Genomic DNA, 25,468 nt, shown 5'->3' on the forward strand with positions numbered 1-25,468 from the left:
GGCCCAAGTACCGTGACTTCTCGTGGAGGTAGCCACTAGGTTCCTCCCATGCAGGATGCTGGTTCGCCTCCCAGGTGGTATGTGATCTAAATGGGGCTCAAACTGAAAGATGGTCATAAACAAAGAAAGTTGAAGGGGGAAGAAGCTTATTTGGTGGTTAGATTAAGCATCAGATGTAGACTCCACACGTGGAAGGTGCTCAGAGTTTGGGCTTATTGAATGCGGGAGCAAGAAGAAACGGAGGGGAAACTATTTCCAGCCTAATCAATTGGGGGTGTTTTGATTCAAAAGGGTCTCCGCTCTCCGGAAGACACAACCGCTTCTGCCCTACTGCATGTACTCTACACACCACACATCTCCACCTCCACCTCCATCCCGATAAAACGCCCATGTGGGAGTGACGTGTGTTACTTCCGGTAATAGATCTGAGACAAAATTATCAGTATTGTTCCTGTCGTGTCTTGGGGGGTCATTGAAGTCGCTTACCCTTTTGAACTGGAAATGAAGCTGGAGAATACCCTGTCACACAAAAGACGTTAGTGTTTCCTGTTGAAAGAGCGGTCAGAGGAGCACGATTTTTCTTACCTTGTCAAATGTGCTCTTGAATCCCCGTTCGCGCTTCGCGCTATAATCCCATTCCTTATCAACAATTCGGAAGGCAATATCTTCATATGGGGCCCCTGCCATAAACCGAATAAGGCAGGTATCTTCCTCTCCTGCTTCTGCAGAGGACTCTCCACGCTTGCGACCATTCTCTCGCTCAATGCGATATGTTGGAGCTTTGACCTTGTCAATAAGATCAGGATAGAAGATGTTGAATTTATACCCTTGCACGACCTTTGGGGGCGGATTATCATGATCGTAATGTGTCTGGTTGTATTTATTCCACTCATAACCCATTTGTACTCGGTTAAAGTATCGGGGTTTGCGGGGCCTGTGCTTGCCAGCCCATTGGGGCTGCGTACCAGTTCGAACAGACTCTTCTCCAGTGAAAATCTCTTCGTTCTCGCTGACACCCTTGGCTAATTCCTTTTCATACAAAGCCTTAGTCGCTTGCGAGAAATCATCGTTGGGAAGAGATGAGAATCTACTTCCAGTAGCAGGAGCAAGGGTCACGCTAGACGCAGGGTTGGCAAAGGCTGTTGCAGGCCTGTCAGCTTGTCGCTGTCGCAAAGGAACAAATCCCATGCGCAGAATCTTTTGGCGTTCTTTGGCCTATAGGGGGAAAAGTGGTTTAGTACAGAGGCTTTGGAGAGCATATTTTGAGCACTTACCACTTGGCGAAGAAGGCTAGATTCGTCCATAATATCCAATCCTTTATCTTCCGCGCGCACGTGTAGTAATGGATCCGGATCTAAGCCTTCGAACCCGGTCGATTGGGCGGAGTCTTGGTAACCCTCGCCCTGAACGACAGCCGGTGCAAGGGGAGCTAGCTTTTCCCGAACAGACTCCGCCTCTTCTCGCTGCTGCTTTCGTAAATCACGAACGCGTTCATCGATCACAGCTTGATAGACATTCCTCAGTCTGGCCCGGGCTTTCCAGACTGTTAAGCTGCGTAGCAACTCTTCCCAATAGTCCGTATCGATGGGCTCATTTGAGTTTAATTTTCTCCTTACTTGGACCTCCAGATTTTGGAGCTGCTCGTATGTCTTTGGGCTCAGAAGCCGATTGATGTCAGCCGCCACGGAGCTGAGGGCCCGCCCTTCAGGTGCTGAGGTCTTTTGGCGATCTCGACAGATAACTTTCATAGTCTGTGTAAGGGAATGTTAGCACGAGTGTATAAATTGAGCGGGGGGGATGAAGTCTTCCTTACCTGCCAGAAATCGCGATTCTGCGCATTTGATTCCAATTTAAGGAATGTCTCGATTTCATGCTCCAGATCCTGAAGCTCGGCTTCTGACAATCCTTCAAACACCCCATCTGGATCCACAACATCAATCTCCGAGTCGGCAATCTCGTCGTCCATAGGATCACGCGTAGGATCGATCACTCGGAGTGTAACTGTGAGCCAGTCGATGGGCTTCGCGCGCCCTTCCTTCACTCGGATCTCGGCCTTCTTCTTGGCTTGCTTCAACACAAAGATATCCTCCTGCGCCACCCATTCCCGCGCCTGCTCGTCTTCTTGGATCTGGTTGAGCCGCAATTGATCGCGCATGTCTCGGGGCTGGTTGGACTGGCGCGATCGGCCTTGATCCCATCCTCGGTTTGAGTCTTGCCGGTCGTCAGGTCCGCGGGGATGCTTCTGGGGTTGACGCCAGGATGATGGGGATCGCGATCGGCTGCGCTTCGCGCCCCGGTCGGGTAGTCGCGCGGACATTCTGCGCGGATGTGTGGATATGGTCTCGGTTGGGCGTTCGCGGTGGTAGCAGGGAGTGTAGGGGGTCGTGGTGGTGATGCTGCGCTGGTCGCAAAGCAAAGTTGAGAAAAGTGATGCGGGTGATCGGCGGGTGCGGCGAAATTAAGGCAGCTCCAGGCAACCCCCGGCCAGAGCTCAACCTTCGTATATGACAGGTCCGGGGCACGACCTTCTCCATCTACCACAGATGGTTATCAGAGATGTCTTCAACGTGGCACAGGTTATCTTTACAGACGGAATCACTACCGTCGCTACTTTTCCAGTACACCTGGACTCGCGAAGGCTATGAGCTCTACCTCACCGACCTCACTTCTATTTGGTCAGAGCAACTTGGTCGCCAGGATATCTTCAAACGCGCCGAACGGGGACTCACCACTATTGACCCCAGTGAAGGAGATGATCAGCTGGAACTTCTACTCACAAAGATCGGCGAGGCACTCAGTGGTGCTGGCGGCAAGTCAGCACTAAACAGTGGATCCAAAGCCAATTCAATCGACATCAATATCAGTGCCAAACTCCCTGCTCCGCTGAGGCCGTTGAAATGGACATTTCAATTATCGAAGGAGCCTACGGCATCTTTGACAAGTCGCATCCTTCTCCCACTGTTGAAAGATGAGGCGGTTTGGGAATCCCGCCAGCAAGCGCTTTCGGATCAACTTCAACAAAAAGACTGGGTTTTGGACAAACTATTTGACCGGATAGAAGCTCTTGGCGTGGATATGAGCACTATATTTCCCAGTGCTTCGGGAATACGCTCCACTCGAAAAGGTGACATGCGGTCTGAGCTTGCGAAGCTGGTCAAAGGTGTTGCGCCGTTTGACGAGAAAGCCTGGCTCGCCCAGCTAGGCGGTTCTTCCAGTACCTTCAGTTTGGCTTCAAATCTAGTGCATGAAATTTTTGGTTCGAATTCGAAGAAGAGTCTCATGAGCTTCAACCCAGTGCGAGATCACTGGTGGGATGAGCTTGGCACACTTTCAAATACTACCTCCCAAGAGGAAGCTGATCTAGCCCCCAAAGAAAAAGCCTCCAGGAACTTAACAGAAGAGCCGACTAAACACACGGAGCTGGTTTTAGATGACGGGGAAGATACAGCGGGAACCACCGACTCTGAATTTGAGGTTTGTGGACATTTCATTCTAAATTTATTTATATGCTCACATAATCTAGCGATATGAAGAACCTCCTCGAGGAAAGTCCCCAGCCATAAATACCAAAGGCTCTTCACCACAGCCAAACCCAAGCTCAAAGGAACTCAGTCCTATCAAAAGACAAGTCGAGAAAGAACTCGATTCAGCCCCCGCTCCGCAAACAACCAAAGCACCAAGCAGCTCTCCGGAACCAAAACCTACTGCAAAGCCACCCAAAAAGGCTATCGGTAAGCTAGGTGTCATCGGGGGCAAGAAAAGGCAACAAGTGGAGCCACGGCCACCCTCTCCACCACAAGCCCCAACTCCAGCACCCGCGAGCCCGGTCAAAGATAGCGAACCCGCTCACGAGACCGCGGCTCTGCCCTCGCCAGCTAAGGTGAAGAAGCCCTCAAGACTGGGCGTTATAGGCGGCAAAAGTAAAGCAAAGCGTCAGGAAACACCGCCGCCCGAGCCTCCCACTCTGCCGCCAGCTCATCAATCGCCGACCAAACCACCTAAGCGCGAGTATGTGTCCCCAGAACGAACAGTTAAGGGTCCTTCAAAGAAAGAGAAATCTGCCGACCCACCTGTTAAAGCACCTCCCGAAGTCCCGGAGACGGAGGAGGAGAAGGCGCGTCGGCGACGGGAGGAACTGAAACGACAAATGGAAGCTCAGAGTAAAGCACCAGCGAAGAAGAAGCGGAGGTTTTGATCTATTTGGATTAATACGAGACGTGCGGAAGTAAATGAAAACATCATATTGGAAGTATTGGATTCCTTGTAGACTGATTGGATTGAAAGAAATAAATTGTCTTCCGACAGGGGGAATCAAAAATAAGTTTCATAAACGAAACTGGACAAGAAAAGACTCGCTGTAAAGAACAAAAAAAGGGGAACGAAAACCGAACTCCCATACTCCGGGCTTCTTTGAAGCAATGCGGTGGGGGAAGTTGATAAAATACAAATCATGCAACATATAACCAGATAAGTTGCAGACTTCGAAAGCGAGATTGCCGAGGAACAGATTATCCAGGCAAAGCTCTGTGCTACTACTCTTGCGGTGCAGCATTGGTTCGACTTGAAGGCCCTCTTCGTCTTCCATGTTCGTCAGGCGTGACAAGCCTCACCTTTTTGGGCGAAACAGCACCAGAAGAAAGAGCGCTCTGGCTAGTAGCAGCGGAGTTTCCCGATGCATTGGACACAGCACTGTTTTGGCCTGTCGCGGCAGCGATACCTGCCGCCCCGAGCATGCCTCGAACCTTCTCAACGGCCTTGCTCTCACCCTTCGACCAAGGATCTCGTTTCACGAGACCCACGCCGGAAGAACGGCTGACGGAGTCGCGACGCTTTGACTCGGTAAGGAGGATCTGCCGGTTGGATTCGCGACGCGGCCCGGGCCCGCAGTCATGCATGCAGCCGGGTGTGGCGCAGCCGCCCTCACTCATAGAAAGATCGCTGAGCCAGGTGGTGATGCAGGTGACATGGCCGCCATGACCACAACCTTGACACCATGACCAAAGAGCCGAGCCTTTTGGCCTAGGCGTGGCGAAATGATTGAGAGCATCGAGCTCGTTGGCAGGAACAGGCTCAGTGGGGACTGAAGATACTGATGAGAGGCGTGAAATAGTATCGGCGTCGGTTTCAGAAGTGGTCATGCTTGGGCCTTGAGTTGAGCGTTGCTGGGATTCAGCTGCAACCCATTCAGGAGGCGGGTCGATGCTTGAACAGATGGCGCAAGGTGATTGTGGGGTGTTGCAACGATGGCATCGTGTGTTGTCGCGTGTGGGGTTCTCGTAAGGTCGACGGCAGGAGTGGCAAAAGACATTTATGAAAGTGTCCGCCTGGGCATAGTCATAGACAGCAGAATACTTGGACACACATGACAGACGAAGCTCTGCAGCCTCCAGGTCCAGTGAGTGGCGGATCAGGAAATCATTGTAGGTTTTGAAGATCATCTCGCTCTCTTCATATGGAAGGATGTCATCGCAGTCTTCGAATATGATATGAAGCTTGTGGAGCAAATGGGCAGCGGTTTGGATGTCCACAGAGCTACTGCTGCTATGATAATAGCGCACTGCCTCCTTCAAAATAGCTTCGATGCTCCATGGCTTTGGGTCCGATGCATCGAGCGTAAGCGGAAGTCTCACTTGAGAAATATCTTCGCGAATCCCGGCAACAGCAGGATAGGCCGCTGCGCCTGTGGAAAGACCATTTCTTGAAGATTTGAAGTAATCATCGCTTTCCGGGTGTTTGAAGGGGGTCGACTCCTTCATTAGCGGTGCAGGGCTAGACGGTCGCTCAAGATGGCCACCATCCTCCTCCAGGACACATTCTTCAAGTTCCAAACTATCCTCAAGCTCCTCCTGGGTAGGCTCTAGAGTAGATTCTCGTCTCACGAGAGAAGAAAGCCGTCTACCGTTAAAGGAACCACTAGCTTGGCCTCCATCCGATATTCGGCGGTCAGAAAATTGCACATTAGAGGAGAACGAGCCTCCTAGAGATTTGGAGGGCTGTGAACTGTCCGTAGAAGCGGAGAACATTGGAAAGCTCTCCGAGGAGTCATGCCGCTGGTAGCGGTCTGTGGTGGGGGGGGCGGTTCGATTCCAACGTCAAAACTTTCTTTGGGGTTTGCTTGAAGTCGCGGATTGCGGCCCGTTTGTCTTCCATCTGCTGGTCATAGTCGTCTTCCGATGCTTGTCGTAGCAACCCCGGAGTATCTCGACGGCGCCAGTCTGATCTCCCCGCGATAGCTCTGGGTGCAGATCTTTGATCACTCTCCGGGTCTGTCAGCCCTGGCTCCCGCAGGTAGTCAATAGGTTGACCCGAAGCATATATCCCTTCGCTAGAAGTTACGGATTGTTCTTGTCGGAGATCTGCAGGGGCGGGGACTTCGGGGCCCGACATGCCCCAGCCGTTATGAGAGCTTAAAACGGACGGTGGGAGTGGATCGAGATCGATGGCATTTTCACTGATGGACGGAATTTGAGAATCACTGTCCGTCCAAGAGTCCATTGGTGAATCGGGTAACGGTTGCGCAAGTGGTGTAGTCATGTTCGATGTACTTTCGGCTTCTGGAGTGAGTCCTCTCTGGCCCTCCGTTTCCATAACACCCTTGAACAACCGACTCTTGACTTTCCCTTGTCGGTTTTCATCTACTGTCAATTGGGCCTTCTCTGACAAGAGTCCATCTTTGGATTGCCTGCTGTTCGTGGTACCTTTCCCTGCAGGTTGCTCCCTCGACCTGCGTTGGAGCTCTTGGATGACGGCGAATTTTACAATCCGCCAGGTCTGGGCGAGCTTCGGGAGAGAAACGTCATCCGCACGCTCCGCATTATGGTCGAGAGACTCCATTAGAGAATTCAATACGTCTACATGAGTTTGGTTATGAATGTTTCCATCCATCAGCGGCGAGTAGTTCCGCGCCAAGAATCGGAAGACGGATGCATTGTTCGTGGCACCAGGAATGCTTCCGATAGTCCCAATCTGACTGGGGGTGGGGGTGGAGATCTTGGCTAAAGCTTCTTCGAGGTCGAGAACGGGGATGTTGTCCACGGTTCCGGGTGGGGTGTTGCCGAGCGATTTCGATCCGGAGATCGTCGTGGGAGGTTTGACTTGCCGCGGCCGATAGGACGATGCAAGGACAGCTTCGTCAAGGAAATCGTCTGCTGGGCTTTGGCTCAATGATTTATCACCAGTGCTAAACTGGTCGTCATCATCGAAGGGAAGAGATTGAGTGGCGTTGACGTTGGGAGGTTGCCGCCTCAGTCGTCTCTGGCCAAAGGCCACAAACTCACCATTGGGACTCCAAGCGACCGAGCACATGGGGCGACGCTTGATGACCGTTGGAGAATACCGAACATCTGTTTGTGTGAATGCCCCGGCCTCTCCGACGGTCCATAGCAAGTCCTTGGAATGCCAGAGCAGGTCCGTGGCCGGTGCATCATATCGGTCAAACTCCCGGAATGGCATATGTGGGCGGCGGAGATCCCATAGGTGGATGCGCGGGTCCTCTTTGTCATAGGCCGTGACAATCTGGGAGGACTGCCACTCTCCCGAGGCGGGCGAGTCACCCACCCATGAAGGTGGCCGCCAGCGGACGTTGGTAACGGCCTGGGGGGGTCCGGAACTGAAACGCAGGTTTCTGTCGGCGCTCGGCGGAGGAGGAGAAATCCCAGACCTTGACTTGGCGGTCTGTACCACCACTGACGATATGCTTGCCATCAGGATGCCAATCAACAGCGAAACACGGACGATCGTGAGCCGCAATCCTCATGAGCGGGGCGTTGGTCTTGCGCGAATCCCACATCTGAATGGCGCCGCTGTCCGAGGCGGTCGCAAACACGACGCCGTCGGTGGGAGACCACCGGACGTCCCGGATGGCATCGCTATTACCCTGATAAACATGCTTGCTGCCGCACGTGGAAGGCCCCCGATTCGCAGAGGCGGATCGTAAATCCCACATCCGAATTGTACCATCTTGGCTGCCGGACAGCAGCCAAGATGCGAGGTGAGGGTTGAAGGCCAGTCGGTGAACCTGGCGGTTGTGGCCCTGGAAACGACATAATTGGAGGCCGGGCCGCTGCAGGTCGTAAATGACGACCCGGCCATTGGCGACAGCCGTAGCGATTGTTCGGTCGTAATTACCATGTGACCACTTGACGTCCTTCACATTCAACTGGTCCTTATGCGGCATCGACACGCCCGCATCATGGTGGGTGGATGCATAGCTGATGACAGTGTTGCGAATATTAAATTCCTCCGATGAATGATCAGGCGAGACGCGGATGGTTTTGAGAATATCCTTGCCTCCGATCACCGCATGTGTCCGCTGCGGCGAGATATCAAGTGCGGCGATCGCAATGCCGGTTCGGTGAGTGACTGTCTGAGGTTCTCCTGGTCTGGTGACGTTAGAATGTCATTGGTCGATCTCAATGTGATGTAGCAGGAAAGTTGATGTGATCCGATCTGGCAGAAGCGGGGAATGAGGAGAAGAGGAGAGATATGGGGGGCCGGAGGAGGGATCGTGGACCAGAAGGTGAATATCAAATCGAAGGAAGCTGATTGATTGTGCGATTGAAAGCACGAGCGGTGTGGAATGACATGCAGCACGTACAGAGATTTGGACCTGATCGGTCTAGGGCCATCGACCCGGCTATTCTGAGGACTGGGGGGGTCTCGATCCCGAAAAGAAGGGTTGGGCGAAGCGGGCTAACGCGTTCGCAGCGCGTGAGTACTTCTGGGTCGGCGGCGGCGGGGGAGGAGGGGCGGGCGAACGTGCCCCTGAGAGGTCTGACATTGCTCCTCAGGTGGCCATGGGGGGGCACACGACCAGTTGTCCTGAACGGAGTGGAGGGGGGGGGGGGGAAAGGTGAATGCGCCGAACGGAGTTGCGCAAGCGGTGAAGGATGCTTTGTGTAGATTCACCAGCTTCTCCCTTGGGCGCCCGTTGGGCATGGCCAGGAGCGGTCTAGACGCCAACACACAAGAGATCAGATTGGAATTTGTTGGACACTTTTCACTGCAGGACGGCCCGGCCAGTTCGGGTCTGAGATGTGAGGCATGAAAGGGTGGAATTGGAGAGTAAGTATCAAAGGTACCCTCCACAATCATGTCATGTCAAGCAGGCATAGACGCGGATGAGGACACGGACGGCGGACCCACGATAGATTCCCATGGACCGGTTTGATCAGCTCATGTCTCAGTTTTCGGATTTGCGGGAGTCCAATGATGGGACAGCCCTGGAGTATCCTCTGGTCATCGCCCCTGATGGCAACTTGAAAATCAAAGTTGACTAGTTGACTAGGGGGGGGGGAGAGGGGGCGCAGTTACAATCCAACGAATCTCATCGGACAGGTCCAAGGGTAGGTTAGGGCGTTGCACATCACTTGGATCTAGATCGAGGTCGATGGTGCATCTGATCGCAAAGAAAGTACCAGTGAGAAGTATGTAATAGGCATGTGTAGAACCAGATATTTATTCCGATTATTTTTGGTTGGAGGAGGGGGGGGTTCATTCCATGGTCTACCACAACCTTAGGATACATAAATACTATTTATAATAATAATAATATGATTTAGGTCACGGTGCTACTAGTGTTACTTTCTTTAGGTTGATGCTCATCCAGAACCTTGGAACTTGAAGTCTTGACGTATGCAGACCGAGTACGACTACTATTAGTAGCACATATAGTAGTAAATATTCTTCGTTGATATCATGATATATAACATATCACATGGGGGGGGTTGTGGCCCATGAGATTTCCTCTTTTCCTTTTCTGTCTTCCGCTCTGCTCTTTCAGTTCCATCTATACCTCGGTATCCTCATGTCCAGTGCTAGTGGTTGATCCCGAACTACTACCACTACTACTACTACTACTACTACTACTACTACTACTACTACTACTACTACTGGTAGTAGTTCGTATAGTACCTAGGTCCGAGTTGGCCCTGGAACTTGAATCTAATGGTCTCCGGTCACGGTACTAGTAGTACTTTTTAACATACCTCCAGGACTTACTACCTGCAGTACAATCACCTCTACCCAACTTCATCTCTTCCTACAGAAGTACTAGGAATAGTACTATCCTGGGAAATTCCAACCTGGTCCATCGGGCACAATTTCTCAACCTTGCTCTCTTGCGGCATCGCATTTGATTTCCGACGCGGCTTCGAACCTTGGACATTTGGCAAACATCTCGGAGTTAGGGAAATGCATGCTCGGATCCGATTATAAAAAGACACTCGGGATCATACTGGCAGTTGGTGAGCTGGGTTCTTTTTTTTTTCTACAGTACGTACTAGACCCCCCCCAAGTGGAGCCGTATTAGCTGCAGCACCTGCATCCACACCGTCATTTTGGGTGTTGTCTATACTCCAGTGCAGTACTGCAGTGTACTCCATACTGTACACACCTGAAAGCACCTTCTGGACACCTCCATTTTTGATTCTTGGTGGATTCGCCACTCTTTCCTGGAGTGTGTTTCCACTTCCAGAAAAGCCAGAAAAGGCCATCCATCCATCCTCCTTTCCCCTCTCTCTTCTCTCTTCTCTCTTCTCTCTTCTCTCTCCTCTCTCCTCTCTCTATCTCCCTCTGTCTCTCCCCCAGCCACCTCCGTCTGCACCCCCCCCCGCCCTCCTTTCTTTCTCAACCCCAAAACATCAACAACAAAAAAGAGCAAGAAAAAAAAAGCAAAAAATCAAATAAACCAGAAAGAAATTAACCCTGCAACCTTGATTAGCTTGAAATTCGATTGCTCTCAAAAAGCTCCGATACTCGTGGGGTTTGAAGTGTGACTTGGCCATTTTCGCCATCTCCCCGCGTCCGTCCGCATTCCTCGCGTCGATCCTTTTGGCCACCAAAAAGGTCGTTTCCGATCCCGAACCCGTTCTTTCTCTTCCTCCTTCCGGATCGTCGGGGACACCGCTGTGTCATGGAACTCGTCTGAATATCTCTTTCTTTTTTTCCCTTCATTTCCTTTCCTTGTTTTCTTTTCTTTTCTTTTTTCCTTTTCTGATTCCGGGGAAAAAGAAGAGCCAAAAAAAAGAAAGAGAAAATAATACGGCTCGGCCATCATGGATCCCGAAGCAGCTCGCGAGCTGCTCGACTACCTACGATCATGTTACCCGGTCATCCTCCTCCTCCTCTTCGTCGTGGCTTTTGTCGCCAATACTATGGTCATCGCTCGCAATGCGAACCAGGAAGATGCAGAGAATGTCGGTCCTGGTGGACGTGCTCTCCCCCGACGGGCCCGTAGCTCTTCCCTGAAGAAGACGCAGAGTTTCTCCCGGACCGTCAAGCATTGCTTCAACTGGCTCTCAGTTGGAGTTCTACTGACATTCCTCGCCGATGCCTCCATCTATATTACCCATGTGGTGCTTGCTAGATCGGAGCAATGGTGGCGGGGTCAGTCGGTGGTGGTAAGTTGGGAAGCCGCCCCTCTCGGGGGGGTTCATGCGGGCGAAATCTGCCGGCGTTTTCAAAGATACCAAAGCTAACCAACCCTATCGCAGATCTACATCGTCGGCTCTTTTTTCGACTACGCTGTCATTCTCATGACCCTACTCGATACTACCCCATCCCCTACTCCCGCTCAACTCGTTTGCTGGTCCGTCGCCATCCCCATCGAATTGGTTATCCTGGGCACCTCCCTGTCGTTTTATACCTCGCCCCACCATGAACCCATTGTTGGAGATCCCAAGGGCGGTCGACTTCGTAGGAGTATGACCGCCTGGGAGAGTATGGAGGTAGTCTCCAACAGTATCCGTATATTCTTCCTCTTCGCCTTGGTCCTCCTTTACGTCTGCAACTCCATCAACTTCAAGAGTCATGATGAGCATGCCCATCGCGGTGTGAATGGTGCTTCCGAAACCACCGGGCTTCTGGATCCCGCCGGAGCAGAGAATGGTCATACCGATGGCCACACCAATGGCCACACTTACGGCTCGACAAATGGGGCTCCTCGCTCAGAAGCGAAACCCCAAGATCCCTGGGTACGCCCAACAACGATGCCCTCTACAAGTTGGTGGGAATATCTTAGGGGTTACTCCCTGTTCTTCCCATATCTGTGGCCATCCAAGTCGCGGCGTCTTCAGATCGTCGTGGTGGCTTGCTTCACCCTGGTGATCCTTCAGCGAGTTGTCAATGTTTTGGTCCCGATACAAGTCGGAAATATCACAACAGCTCTGGTGGACCAGCAAGGGTCAAGCTCATTCCACGTCCCGTGGATTGAAATCTTTTTATACGTCTTCTCTCGATGGCTCCAGGGTGGCCAGGGATCGCTGAGTTCTTTGCGCTCCAGCCTCTGGATTCCGGTCAGTCAGTATTCTTATATGGAGCTTTCCACCGCTGCCTTTGAGCACGTTCATGGGTTGAGTCTGGACTTCCATTTGGGAAAGAAGACTGGTGAAGTGCTTTCGGCACTGAGCAAGGGCAGCTCCATCAATACGTTTTTGGAACAAGTCACATTCCAGGTTGTCCCCATGTTGTTCGATCTGATCATCGCTATTGGGTATTTCCTGATTTATTTCGATGTCTACTACGCCCTAGTTGTCGGAATTTCCACTTTTGGCTATCTTTATGTCACCGTTCGCATGGCGCAGTGGAGAGCTGAGATCAGAAGACAAATGGTCAATGCTTCCAGGCAAGAGGATGCTGTCAAGTAAGTTTATTAGTTTGCGATTTTTTCTGGTTTCTTTTCTACCTAGCTGAGCACTACTAACATTTCACTCACAATCCAGGAACGATTCAATGGTGTCTTATGAAACGGTGAAGTACTTCAACGCGGAGCAATACGAATTCAACCGATACCGTGACGCCGTTCATGAGTATCAAAAGGCGGAATACCATGTTCTATTCTCACTGACACTACTCAACACCTGTCAGAACACTGTCTTCATGATTGGTCTACTCCTCACTTGTTTCATCGCCGCTTACCAGGTTGCAACTGGCCAGCAGGATGTTGGCCGTTTTGTATCTCTGTTGATCTACATGGCCCAACTGCAAGGCCCCTTGAACTTCTTCGGCACTTTCTACCGCTCCATTCAATCTGCCCTGATCAATGCTGAGCGTATGCTGGAGCTTTTCCGGGAACAGCCTACTGTGGTTGACAACGAATGTGCCACCCCGTTGAGTATGTGCAAGGGTGACATCAGGTTCCAGAATGTTGAGTTCGCTTATGACGCACGGAAGCCTGCGTTGAATCAGTTGTCATTCCACTGCGAACCAGGAACTACCACCGCCTTGGTTGGAGAATCTGGCGGAGGCAAGTCAACTGTGTTCCGACTCTTGTTCCGCTTTTACAATGCCGAGAAGGGCTCATTGCGTGTCGACGGCCATGATGTCCAAGACATCACCATCGATTCTTTGCGTCAACATATTGGAGTGGTTCCGCAAGATACAGTGCTATTCAACGAGACACTGATGTATAACCTGAAGTACGCGAACCCGGGCGTTTCTGATGAAGCTGTCTACCAGGCCTGCCGTGCCGCTAGCATCCATGACAAAATTATGGCATTCCCGGATGGCTACAGCACCAAGGTCGGAGAGCGTGGTCTTCGACTCAGTGGCGGTGAGAAACAGCGTGTCGCGATCGCCCGTACTATTCTCAAAAACCCTCGAATTATTCTTCTTGACGAAGCGACTGCGGCACTTGATACCGATACGGAAGAGCATATCCAGCGGGCGCTCTCCACTCTCTCTCATGGCCGAACTATGCTCGTCATTGCCCACCGTCTCAGTACCATCACGACAGCGGATAAGATCCTTGTCCTGGCGGACGGCCAAGTTTCCGAGAGCGGTACTCATGAGGAGCTCCTGGCCTTGAAGGGTCGTTACGCCAGTATGTGGCGGAAGCAAATTCGGGCACAGAAAGCCGCTGCAGAGGCCCAAGTCCTTCAAGACCGTGCGGAGCGTATACGAAACGCAACCAATAGCGACGATAGCTCCAGTCAATCGGACGAAGACCGGAATGGCAGCGCCCGTCCCGCTCACTAAGACCTTTCGTGGTCGGCCTGTACAGACTCCACAATTTGCAACCACTCGCCCTTCCACACTGATTCTGTCTTTCAATGTGTGCATATGCCCTTTTCTATAATACTTTTGACCGAGGAAAACAAAAAAGTGGGAATGTAATGTTTTTCTTTTGGAGAAATTGGGATGGCGTGAGTCCTGGGCTGTTTCGACACAAGCCCTTTCTTTTTTGTCGCCCTCTTTTGTTTTCTTTTCGGATATTTCATCTTTTGGTGTCTGGTTTGTTTTTCGCCTTGCGATTCATTCTATTTTTCATTTGCAATTCTTGGCGTTGAGGGATTTACGAAGCGTATGACATGGTCCTTGTTCCTGTTTCATATCAACCTGGTGCAGTACGGTCACGATTGGGACACCCGGAAAAAAAAACTAGATTAATCACTAGGGCCGCCGACACGGATATATTAATATAAAGGACATTCAATTAACTATGCGCGAGCAATTCGGATTTCTGGAGCAGTAAAAGTCATGATGATAAATATTCATTAAGGTGGTAGGCACCTACGGAGTACTGGCAGCAGTTGGCGCCGGGTGTGGATGCCAAGCCCCGGTAGTTCCAGCTCTCTTCAGCCAAGATTTCCCCAACTTCTTTCCCCCATTCCCCAACTCCATTGATTATCGCCCAAGATACGCTTCACCCGGGACCTAGAATCTGGCTACCTCCCCCCGCAATGCATTCTCCCTCGCCTCAGCTCCTCCGCGCCCTGCGCACATCTCTCTCCAGCGCCCCAAGTCCTCTCAGCCTCGGAGGTAGCGCATCTCGATTTCCTCGCGCCACCTCGTCGTCATATGGCTCGCTCTGCGCCTCTGTCAACACGTCGTTTTCCATCCCATCCACATACCGCAACAATAGCTCAGTTAGCCGCCCATCCCGGCTAGTCTCACGTTCCCACACGCTCAAGCCTACCTCACCCGACCGCGGCCCAGAGTCGGAAGAAGAGACCCAGACGGATTTTGACACCCTCGACGTACTAGCAAATGCAGCAGCCCCTGCAGCAGCGATCGACGCCACACTAGACACGGGCTTTGATCTGAGCAACGGGGTCCGAATCAGGAATGGCGATGCGCTGCTCCTCATCGGTGGCGAGCCATTTGCGTGGCGGCCTTGGAGAGCCATTAAAGGCGTGGCGAATGACCAGGCGGCCAAGGCGGCGATGGTCAACGCCAAGGGCCAGTTTGAGCTGCCCGAAGAAGTGTGGGGTTTACTGAGTGTCGTGTGGCCTCGTCCAGGTATGTGAGAGAGTTCGAACTAGAGCGTCAGTTAGTCACTCAGTCATGGGTCGCCTTGCTTAGGCGTATCGGGTGATAAAGCTCGTTTTTCCCCGGTGCTACGACGCTAGAGTTAAGGCGAAACTATATGTATCGGTTGCCTTTTTTTGAGGACTGACGCTGACTTTTTGGAACAGATATGCTCATTCTTGGCCTCGGTGACACCGCGATGCCTTTGTCGCCTGAGACTAAGCGTCATATCAATGCCCTGGGCATTCGGGTGGAGATTCAGGATACCCGGAATGCTGCTGGACAGTTTAACTTGCTGGCTACGGAGCGAGGTGTCGAGGAGGTCGCCGCGGCTATGATCCCCACTGGGTGGAAGCCGCGTAAATAAGGCAAAGAGACGATCATATACCTAGGTTACGAACGGAGAAATCTCCAATTTCATGTACATTAGTGGCATAGTTAATTGACAGTGCCTAAACATAGTAACTTCATCCAAGATCACGTGATAATCAAGGGTCCCCCTCGCCCGGTCCTCGACTACTCCACACTTGTCGGGGAACCATCAGGGAGTTTAGAGCTGTGCCTGAGCTCTTGACGACTTTATCATCAATCATAATGTCGCGGGAAGAGCCACTTCTGGCTCCGCGCGTTTCATCTGAGCGCTCATCTATTCGATATGCCGAGGAGGAAGATGCCCTGCTTACGGGGGAGGCGACAGGGCATAATGAAGTCCCTCGACGAGGCTGGCGCCGTTGGACAGAGATCGGTCTCTTTGCCTGGGCACTAATCGCCACAATTATTGTGATCATACTTGCGGTAGTTTACCAGCATGACTCGTCGAAGAACCACGCCGGCCCGCCGAAGGATCACTGGGGTCCTGGTGCAAAGCCGACCGGCAAGCGCAACTTGATCTTCATGGTGTCGGATGGAATGGGACCGACTAGTCTTTCGATGACGCGAAGCTTCCGACAGCATACCGAAGGCCTGCCTATCGACGATACCCTCATCCTGGACCAGCACCTCATTGGTCAGTCCCGCACACGATCCAGCAACAGCCTGGTAACGGATTCCGCCGCCGGAGCGACGGCCTTCTCGTGCGGACACAAGAGCTACAATGGAGCCATCTCGGTGCTCCCCGACCACTCTCCATGCGGAACTGTCCTCGAGGCTGCTGCTCTGGCTGGATACAAGACTGGATTGGTTGTGACGACTCGTCTGACGGATGCGACTCCGGCCTGCTTTGCTTCGCATGCCAATCTGCGACAATACGAAGACAGCATCGCCCAACAGGAGGTGGGCGAGCATCCTCTGGGCCGGGTAGTCGATCTATTGATGGGCGGCGGCCGATGCCATTTCTTGCCCAACTCTACCGAGGGAAGCTGCCGCGCTGATGACAGGGATATCGTGGGACTGGCCGCGGAGAAAGGATTCAACTACTTGGACGACCGAGCTAGCTTTGATGCCCTGAATGGCGGTGCTGGAGTTAAGCTGCCGTTGATGGGTCTCTTTGCCGAAAAGGACATCCCCTATGAGGTCGATCGCCGTCACCAGAACGATGTCTACCCATCGTTGGAGGAGATGGCCCGCACTGCGCTGACTGCACTGAGCGAGGCAACCCGGGACAGTGAGCAAGGGTTCTTCTTGATGATTGAGGGATCGCGTATTGATCACGCCGGCCACGGTAATGACCCTGCTGCTCAAGTGCATGAGGTTATGGCATATGACAGGGCTTTCAACGCTGTGCTCGAATTCCTGGAGAAGGACAGTACACCTGGTGTTCTTGTCGGTACCTCTGACCACGAAACTGGCGGTCTGGCTGCTGCTCGACAACTCAACAAGGACTACCCGGACTACCTATGGTACCCGCAGGTTCTGGCTGATTCCAAGCACTCCAGTGAGTATGCTGGTAATAAACTCAACGAGTACACATCAGGAAAAGGAAAGGACAAGAGCGACAAGAAGAAGAAAGAATATATCCTCGACATTCTGAAGACGGACCTGGGCGTGACTGATGCCTCAGATGAAGAGGTAGAACACTTGCTCCACCCTGACGTTTCCACGCAATACATCTTTGCAGACATCATTAGCCGTAGAGCCCAGATTGGCTGGTCCACCCACGGTCACTCAGGTAAGCAAATAGTCCCGGTTTGAGGCTTGGGAAAGACCCATGTGCTAACATTCAACTTCCCCAGCTGCCGATGTCAACATCTATGCATCCTCCTCCAAGAATGCCTGGCCATTAACAGGTAACCATGAGAACATTGAAGTCGGTCAATTCCTCGCAGATTATCTTGATCTCGATGTCGGTGCCGTCACCAAGAAACTCCGGTCTTCTGCCTATTGGACCACAGAGGCAGAGGAGTCCCCTGATCTGGAGAAATATAGTTGGATGGGTGATCCTCTCGGCTCCGATGAGGAGACCGATGGGCTGGACACGTACCACCACGAATTCAAGAAGCGATCTTTAGATGATTGCGGGTGTGGTGGACTTCACTAGGAATGAGTCTTTGCTTTTGGGCTTTCGGGTTTTTATTGTTACAACTGGCGTTTTGGGCGGTGCATTCGATCTACTTGGAATATTCTCGATATACAATGAACATTTATTAAAAATATGGTTCTCTGCTATGTAACAACAAGTAGTAGCAGTAAGTAGTAGCCATGGGAATAGTAAACAACACGAATACAACTCCTGTGTTAGTAGCATCAAAATTCTCAACCTGATTACACATTGGATATTGTCAGCTCCATTTATATGGTTTTTTCCCCTCTTGAGTCAGAGCTAGACTTTCAGAGCTGGGGCGATGTACAAGGATCACAATATTGATTTCAATGAACTACGTAACGAGGTTTGTATTTCCAGATAGCTCTACGCATAGTGCACCAGAGGAAAAAGAAGTACCCATGGAAACCAGGTAGTTACTGCTCTGCCTACCAATCCCATTTACCCATCTTAGCACGGTCTCACCCACTTGAACCAAGCCAAGTCATACTAGACCTAGTGATAGCTCCAGCGATGCCAATACTAATGGACCCAACTGCCCCGATGATCCTTGCAAGAAGGACAGGCTTCTTCAATATTGAAATGCCAAGAATCAATGTTCGTCATCTCCAGTGGTTTACCCCTACTAAGAGAGAAACTTGTGACTGGCCGCCCCGTCCTAGTATCCTTTATATACCGTGGGTTGCAACCGGGGATGTTAGGGTCAAATGGCAGATCGTAGGCTTCTCGCTCGACGGGATCATTGATGCGGTTTAGTTGGCGTAGAGTTTGGGGGCAGAAGAGGTGGATTTTAAAGCAGGTGTGCTGGCACGTGTATGTATAGCCTTTGTAAAAACACATGATTCTAAATTCGTTAGATGCTATCCACCGGAGGCTGGGTGTGGGTCACGGTATACATCGATGATTTTGCTGTATTTAGAAACACTTACTGCTAGTAGTTTTCAGAGGAGTCAAGAGAGCAGATAATCGTTGCTTCGTCGCGGAGACGGCTGATCTAGAGATACGGAAGCTTGATTATGCACTGTGTGTTGATGGCGAAGAGTAGATGAATAGCTTATAAGCATTGAGAAATGATTGTATTGGGACTATTCTGTTACGGAACTTTCTGCAATGCTGTACCTGAGATTGTCTAAATTACTTCATGGAAAGAGTTCACCTCAGTATTCACCAATAAGTCACAAAGGTGCAGTCTCCGATTAAAAGCTTCCGCACATGAATGTCACAAAATAGCGGATATCATTAGTTTGATCCTGCATACTCAAAGATTCATATTTTCTGGGACCTTTATGAGGTTTCACAGAAGGGAAGGCAGTACTGGTATCAAACCTAGGCTGGTTTGTAGGCGGTTTGTCAAACAAATCCACATACATACACCGTGAACAATAATACGCAACGCTTGGTTTTGATTTTCTTATCTATGTTAAACCTTCCACCATCAATATAGTTCAATCATTAGAGACTTTGGACTTGCATTAGAGCGGGTTGGCTCAGTCATCCATGGACACTATACATCTTGACAAGGCATAGAACTTCCCTTCTCATGAGCTATCAGCTACCACGGTACGCATATCATCTTTTTTCTGGTTCCTGGAGTCATTTGGTATGCTAGACACTTCAACTTAGGGGCTCATTTTTTTGTTGCTTAGGTAGTAGTATGAGCGAGCTATCTTCTATGTGGACCTAGTTTGGAGTATCATTCTGTTCACTCGACCCTGCAATGGTACAAAGCTCGCACACCTCCAACTTCGATCAGTGGGATATTACTGCTGCCCCTACTTCCGTCTCTAGACCGAAGCTGCCCAGGCCGATTGAGAACAAGACTTTGTTCTGTGAAGTTCTAAGCAGTAGGTAGTGTGTTGCTAGCAGGATAGATCACCAATATTAAGCGAATGATATGATACTGGTATACTATCTGGGTAAGGCACAGTGCTTGGAGAAATACTCTGGCGTCGCCGATATCACAACCCCAGAATACAGGTACAGAGTACGAGATCCGTACCGAGTACCCCATAGATGTTACACGAGATCCATCAGCATTCCCTCTCCGCAATGGCCCCCACGTGGATGTTAGAATACGAGAGACGGGTGAAACAGTGGAGCTGGGATGATCCTGCAGGGGCAATGCCACAACATCCAACCAGACGAACCCTTCCCGTGCAGAAATCCACACCAGGCAATACCCCTGCATATCAAGTAGCTTGACTGAACGTCTGCTCTACGGGGGTGGAGTATGTAGGTCGAGTATACTCCGTATATGAAAAGGGGCAGGGATTGCAAAGTTTGGACTAGTGTACGATCTACCGGTAGTAGGGGAAGAGCGGAGTTAACGAAAGATATTGAATTGAGTTAAGACCACCCATTATCACAGACCCAGGACGGGATATACGAATCCCGCCTGTGGAAAGACATTTTTCCAAACATGTGCAGGAAATCCCCGATTGGGGGAGTAGAAGTACATCAGCAGGAACATAATCAAACAGCGTGACCGTGGACGGGAAGAACGCCGAGGTATTCAGAAGGACATAAGGATATAAAGTGGGGACATATATGGGATCAAGCCATGAGACAGAGTCAGAAATGAAAATGAAAAGGAAAAAGAACAAGGCAAGAGTGCCAAAGATGGTGTTCATTAGGTTTGTTCAAAAAGGGACAAGTCGAGAAGCGGGGCACGCAAAAGGACATGCAGGAGAAGGAAAAAGATACACTCGATATGCAAAAGAGAGAGAAGCAAGAACTTTGACCCGATGGGTAAATTTACAGCGTCACCAGAACGACAACAGCAACCAGGACAGCGAAGAGCGATCCACTCAGGGCACGCTCGTTCACAGTGGTGGCACCGTTGCCATCACCACCCTGGCTGAAGCCAGTGGTGGTAGCAGCGGCACCGCCGCCACTGGTGGTTGAGCTACCGCTACCACTGCCACTGCTGCTGCTGCTGCTGCTGGTGGAGCTGTTGCCGGACATACCGCCAGAGCCACCACCGTTGCTGCTAGGGACGCTGTCACTGCCAGAAGCGGTGGCAGTGCTGCTGCTACCGGCACCAAGGTCCATGTCGAGACCAGTGGCACCCAGGGAGCCCAGGACGGTGTCGTTGCCGGTGATAGCGATATCAGCCTCCATGGCGGAATCGCTGGTATAGATGTAGGAGGTGTTGCCGGACTTCTTGGCCTCGGAGGGAGGATCGTAGCACTCAACGTCGACCTCGGCGATGCTAGCGTAGTAGTAACCCTTGTCCTTGATGTCCTCGGAGTCCCAGTCGATCTCACCACCAGCCCAGTCAATGGTACCCTGAGCATTGCTGGCTTGGCCAGCGGGCCAGAGAGACATCTGCAGGCGGGCGGGGGTCTGGGGGTACTGGTAGCGGTTGGCGGTCTCGTTCCAGGTGTCGGACTTCTTCAGGGTGCGCTTGACATCGCCGTCAACGATCCACTGGGTCTGCTCGGGTTGCCAGTCGATCTCGTAGGTGTGCCAGGTGTCAAAGGTGTCGGCGCCGTCAATGGAGGCGTTGCCGCTGTTGTGCCAGTCCAGAACACCCTGCCAGTAGTAGTTGGTCTGCACATCAGTCAGGTCGGCACCAACCCACTCGTAGTCGATCTCGTCCTTGACGTCGGAAAGCAGGATGAAAGCAGTGACAACACCCTTTCCACGGCTGGACTTGATCTTGCCGGAGATCTTGCCGTACCAGATATAGTGGTTGTTGGCGAAGAGGGTACCGACACTGTTCTTGGGCATGGTCATGACCAGGTTGCCATCGTCGATCTTGGGGAAACCGCTGTAGGTCCAGTCGGACTTGGTTGCGTTACCCAGATACTTGGTGTTCAGGATGGTGTCGTCGAGGTCGTCCCACTTGTAGCTCTTGCTCTCACAGACGGGCATGGGGGCACAAGAGCCCACGGAGAAGGAAGCCTGGGGGTCGCAACCACCCAGACAGTATGCGCCAGTTCCACACTCGCCATATTCTGTATCGCGAAAAGAAGGTCAGCGAATGTGAATGCGATTGAACATAGGCGGATCGGGTATTGTATGGTACTCACGAGAGCAGCAAGGCTTGTCCTTGGGGCACTGGCTGCTGGCACTGCAGGAAGAAGCAGCCCAGGCGGTAGCCGACAGGGCCAGGAGAGAGGTCACGAAACGGACCATTGTCTTAGATTATTTTATGTACTTCGGTTTGGTTTGGGTATGTGGCAGGTGGGTATGTGCGTTTCAATGAAACCACAGAATGTACAATGAAAGGGGGGGAGGGGAGTTGGCGGATTTCGAATAAACACCACAGACAAACGAGCGAACTGTGGGATGAAGTGAAAAGTGGGAAAACGAAAGAGAAAAGAAGACGAACGAAGGACAGCACAAAACTGTATTGGCGTTGAGGGAAGAAAGAAAAGAAGATCTTCGCCCCTGGGAGGGGGAGCATCTGCTTTAGTAGGAGATGGTAATGGGATTACCAGGGCCTTCACTGGTGACCTGAGAGCCCTGGTAAACAACCAGGGATTCATTGCGGGTGATGCTAACCTCAAAGGGAAAACCCTTATCACAGTAGCCAATGACAGTTAGGGATAACCCTTGGGAAGTGGGCCAAGAAGATGGATTGGACTTGGAAAGTGCAGACCATTGACATTGGCTGCTCCACCGGTCCACGGAGTCTGTGCGAGTGTCATTTGGGTACATGTACGGTACGGATATAGTACGAGTACAGAGTATTCAACTACACTCAAGAGTATTCAAGAGTACTCGTACGGAGTACTTGGACTGAAATATTAGGTTGGACCCTGATTCTCAATTATAGATACTCTTACTCGTACCCTCGTACCCTGCAAATGAGACGAATATTGAAATTCAATAGTATCAGTATTAGTACAATGTCAGTACAATATCAGTACAATATCAGTACAATATCAGTATCACACATCAAGGTTCCCATCTCCTATGACCGAACCCGACCCATGCCCGTGCTCCCACTGGACGCCACTTGAGACATTTTCCACCCCAGGTGTTTGTGCCGATAACCATTGAGGCGAGTAGTACGGAGTACCCTACCATCAAGATTATGTACTCCGTACAGACATCATCGAAAAATTCAGTCTTGTCCTTCTCCACCCTCGGATGAACCCCATGGGTACTCTGTGCTCCATATAATCCGATCCAAGCGAATTTCTCTGCCTGACCGGAACCATTAATACATTAAATACCCTGGCTATTCATGCGTTCTCTGGTAGGTCGCCCACACCCGACCAAGTTCGCCACGGTCGTTCGCCCCCCCTTTCCCCTCCGGAGCTCTCCACGGCGCTAACCGACCAGGCTACACTCGCCTAGCTTCTTCCCTGATGTATTTCCCAATTTCCTTTCATTGAAGGTCCCGGAGCCTTACCCGTAGGTAATTTCCAAGCTCCTCATTCTGGGCGCCAATTAGCCCAGATCGCGTAAGGACCTTGCCCAGTATTGCCCAGTATTGCCCAGCATCAGCCAAGTACCCTCAGGCTCGGCCAAGCATTGCAAGGGTGTGAATACCTCCCCAACGTGCTCGGCCCTGGAGATCGACTGCTGCCCCCGAGCAACAGAAATCCAGCTCAGGAACGAGCAGCTGCCGATCCAGTGCAACGGAACCTTGTCCTGTCCAACTGACCACTGGGCGCCTACGGTCGCGCATCCACCCGGAGCTGCGCCGCTGATCGCTTGGGGAGCAACAGCTCTGCTTTTCTTTGACTTTGCTCCTTCGGGGGGCCAAAAGTCAGGGGGTCCAAGCCAGTTACTCTATACTCCGTACTTTGCAGATTGTTGCCCAGGGTCAGGTGCCATCAATAGAACCATAGTTAGAGCCAAGATTAGCTCTTTTTGCGCGGCAACCACATTCCTTCTGGAAGAAATGTGAACTCTCGATTTTTGTTTACATCGGTGGCTGTTTATGTCCGAGCCCCGGAATGTGTCACCTAGAGGTAAGGGAAGAAAGGAGGGGGTGGGAACTATCTGTACAGAGAAAAGAGGAGAGCACGTATGATGTAAGTATCAATTGTATGCATGGCATACGTATTCATCAAAATTGGACCTGCATACAGACCGTGTGTATGCGTGTACAGCATACAGCATATAGCATGTCTGTAGAGTATGTACTCCGTACATATGCATGCACATGAAAGCAGAAATTGGATCTGTGCCACCTGCAGTAATTCTAGACAGACGCGTCAGACAGAATGGCGCTGCAGTTGCACGCGCCCCACGAATTGTACAACCCACACCACTTTGTACGGGGTATCGTACGGTGTGATTGCTTATCCACATGCAGGCTAACACGCTAGTTGGTGGAAATGAAGCCCGCGCCATCTTAATTGGCGAACAAGTAGGCTTTCAAGGAGTGTCATGAATATCACCATCTTACCTGAAACCATCTAATCTATTGGCTGCTATCGAGTGATTAAAGATACCGTGGAATAAGTGGCGGTCAAGATAGCAAATGAATGGATCTCACAGAGTTATTTGCTATCATCGCGCCCTCTGAAATTAATGAGAGTCAGCTGACTAGTTATTCGTCGGGGAGACGTTCGTCTCGGTAAGTGAGTGCCGAGATTTCAAATTTCTCGGACTTCGTACATGTACGGAGTATTCAGATCATCTTCCTTCAGACAATAAGTATTCAAGCAAAGATTATGAGAGGATGATTTCCCCCGCTGGTAGCCTTCTCAGTGCAATATTCGAAAACTGCTTATGACTACCCTAGGGTACCGCTAACATTATCTAGAAGAATCTGCCGTACACAGAGAAGTCATTCAATTGTAGGCCTCAGAAAGTACTTTCCTTCATCTGTAGCAACTGGGCATTTCGAAACTCTCAATTGGGTTCTGTTTGATTTCATCTCATGCCCTGGAAGGGCTTTGGCGACACTGATGTATTCTTTCTCGGCGGCTTGATTACCCTCAAATCGAAGCTGCTTCTTAATATTCCCTGTTCATTGAGCACTAATACCGAGATACAAATTTTTCCTAGTAAAAACCACTCCGTGATCGCTGACGGCAGACGGGACTGAGCAGAAGACGCCAATGAGCAGACGATATTATAGTGAGATCGCCCCGGCTTGCCTATTAACAACATAGCTCTCTGCTGCGAATCGCTGCGAATGATATTCTCAACCTAGCAACAGATCTTGAGTAGATAAATGAGGCTACTTCTTGGAATTAAGGTTTTCCTTTATCGGTTTTCTACTGCGATCTTTGTTGCTATTCTTTCTCTGAAATTGTAAGTTGGGGGTTTGGGGCCTTTCAACTTTGCCTGCCAGGTTGAGATCCGGACTAGCCAGCGGCTGTCATTCATAGATGTGGCTTGATCAAATTGGCGTCTGGATCTGGTTGAGTAATGATGTCCGCACCTAGAGAAGGCTGATCGAACAATTCTCATAGTCAACCGACTTTGAGGGGATTTGGTAGTATACTCTCGCCCTCGCGAGAAAAACTGGGTTATGATCGAAGTTCTGAAATTTATTCTGCTGAAAGCCTTAAGATCCTGCCTTTCTCCTGGATTATCCAAGTTAATGACCTTCGATGTTGTGGATTCACATCTTATTCGGGCTCGAAATTAGTAGATGCTGTTCTTAAAGAACCGCTCGATATGCTATTATGGTAACATAACCACCCGAGTGCTCAATTCGGTCAATTCATCCCAGTAAGAAAGCATCATTGCCCCCATATCTTTATTGAGTTTTAACTGCGCTGCTATATATTCCCGTGTGGTTTGGTCCTGGTTGTCCAGACCGACCAA

The 25,468-nt window shown here is 51.0% G+C and overlaps 7 protein-coding genes across 7 annotated transcripts; 4 read left to right on the plus strand and 3 right to left on the minus strand.

Annotated features, from left to right (window-relative positions):
* Positions 1 to 407: 407 nt before the first annotated feature.
* On the minus strand, positions 408 to 2,317 carry N7481_003969 (splicing factor cactin; the record flags this gene model as incomplete). The annotated part of the gene is made up of 5 exons (XM_057263188.1): positions 408 to 425; positions 487 to 519; positions 586 to 1,215; positions 1,275 to 1,751; positions 1,814 to 2,317. The coding sequence occupies 5 exons, from the start codon at positions 2,315 to 2,317 to the stop codon at positions 408 to 410; spliced, it is 1,662 nt and encodes a 553-aa protein (XP_057124849.1).
* A 239-nt stretch (positions 2,318 to 2,556) lies between these two features.
* Positions 2,557 to 4,195, plus strand: N7481_003970 (uncharacterized protein; the record flags this gene model as incomplete). The annotated part of the gene is made up of 2 exons (XM_057263189.1): positions 2,557 to 3,474; positions 3,524 to 4,195. The coding sequence occupies 2 exons, from the start codon at positions 2,557 to 2,559 to the stop codon at positions 4,193 to 4,195; spliced, it is 1,590 nt and encodes a 529-aa protein (XP_057124850.1).
* A 337-nt stretch (positions 4,196 to 4,532) lies between these two features.
* N7481_003971 (WD repeat protein) lies at positions 4,533 to 8,779 on the minus strand (the record flags this gene model as incomplete). Its single annotated transcript, XM_057263190.1, has 4 exons — positions 4,533 to 6,050; positions 6,100 to 7,593; positions 7,661 to 8,381; positions 8,697 to 8,779. The coding sequence occupies 4 exons, from the start codon at positions 8,777 to 8,779 to the stop codon at positions 4,533 to 4,535; spliced, it is 3,816 nt and encodes a 1,271-aa protein (XP_057124851.1).
* Positions 8,780 to 11,054: 2,275 nt separating this feature from the next.
* On the plus strand, positions 11,055 to 13,974 carry hmt1 (putative vacuolar ABC heavy metal transporter (Hmt1); the record flags this gene model as incomplete). Its single annotated transcript, XM_057263191.1, has 3 exons — positions 11,055 to 11,399; positions 11,493 to 12,640; positions 12,720 to 13,974. The coding sequence occupies 3 exons, from the start codon at positions 11,055 to 11,057 to the stop codon at positions 13,972 to 13,974; spliced, it is 2,748 nt and encodes a 915-aa protein (XP_057124852.1).
* A 704-nt stretch (positions 13,975 to 14,678) lies between these two features.
* N7481_003973 (uncharacterized protein) lies at positions 14,679 to 15,613 on the plus strand (the record flags this gene model as incomplete). The annotated part of the gene is made up of 2 exons (XM_057263192.1): positions 14,679 to 15,237; positions 15,414 to 15,613. The coding sequence occupies 2 exons, from the start codon at positions 14,679 to 14,681 to the stop codon at positions 15,611 to 15,613; spliced, it is 759 nt and encodes a 252-aa protein (XP_057124853.1).
* Positions 15,614 to 15,840: 227 nt separating this feature from the next.
* Positions 15,841 to 17,722, plus strand: N7481_003974 (alkaline phosphatase; the record flags this gene model as incomplete). The annotated part of the gene is made up of 2 exons (XM_057263193.1): positions 15,841 to 17,353; positions 17,418 to 17,722. The coding sequence occupies 2 exons, from the start codon at positions 15,841 to 15,843 to the stop codon at positions 17,720 to 17,722; spliced, it is 1,818 nt and encodes a 605-aa protein (XP_057124854.1).
* Positions 17,723 to 20,479: 2,757 nt separating this feature from the next.
* Positions 20,480 to 21,865, minus strand: utr2 (putative cell wall glucanase (Utr2); the record flags this gene model as incomplete). Its single annotated transcript, XM_057263194.1, has 2 exons — positions 20,480 to 21,684; positions 21,760 to 21,865. The coding sequence occupies 2 exons, from the start codon at positions 21,863 to 21,865 to the stop codon at positions 20,480 to 20,482; spliced, it is 1,311 nt and encodes a 436-aa protein (XP_057124855.1).
* Between the last annotated feature and the right edge of the window lie 3,603 nt (positions 21,866 to 25,468).

Source organism: Penicillium waksmanii (genome assembly GCF_028829765.1).
Source record: "Penicillium waksmanii strain IBT 27052 chromosome Unknown utg000004l:1.0-5674109.0:1.0-5678898.0, whole genome shotgun sequence".
NCBI classification, from domain to species: domain Eukaryota; kingdom Fungi; phylum Ascomycota; class Eurotiomycetes; order Eurotiales; family Aspergillaceae; genus Penicillium; species Penicillium waksmanii.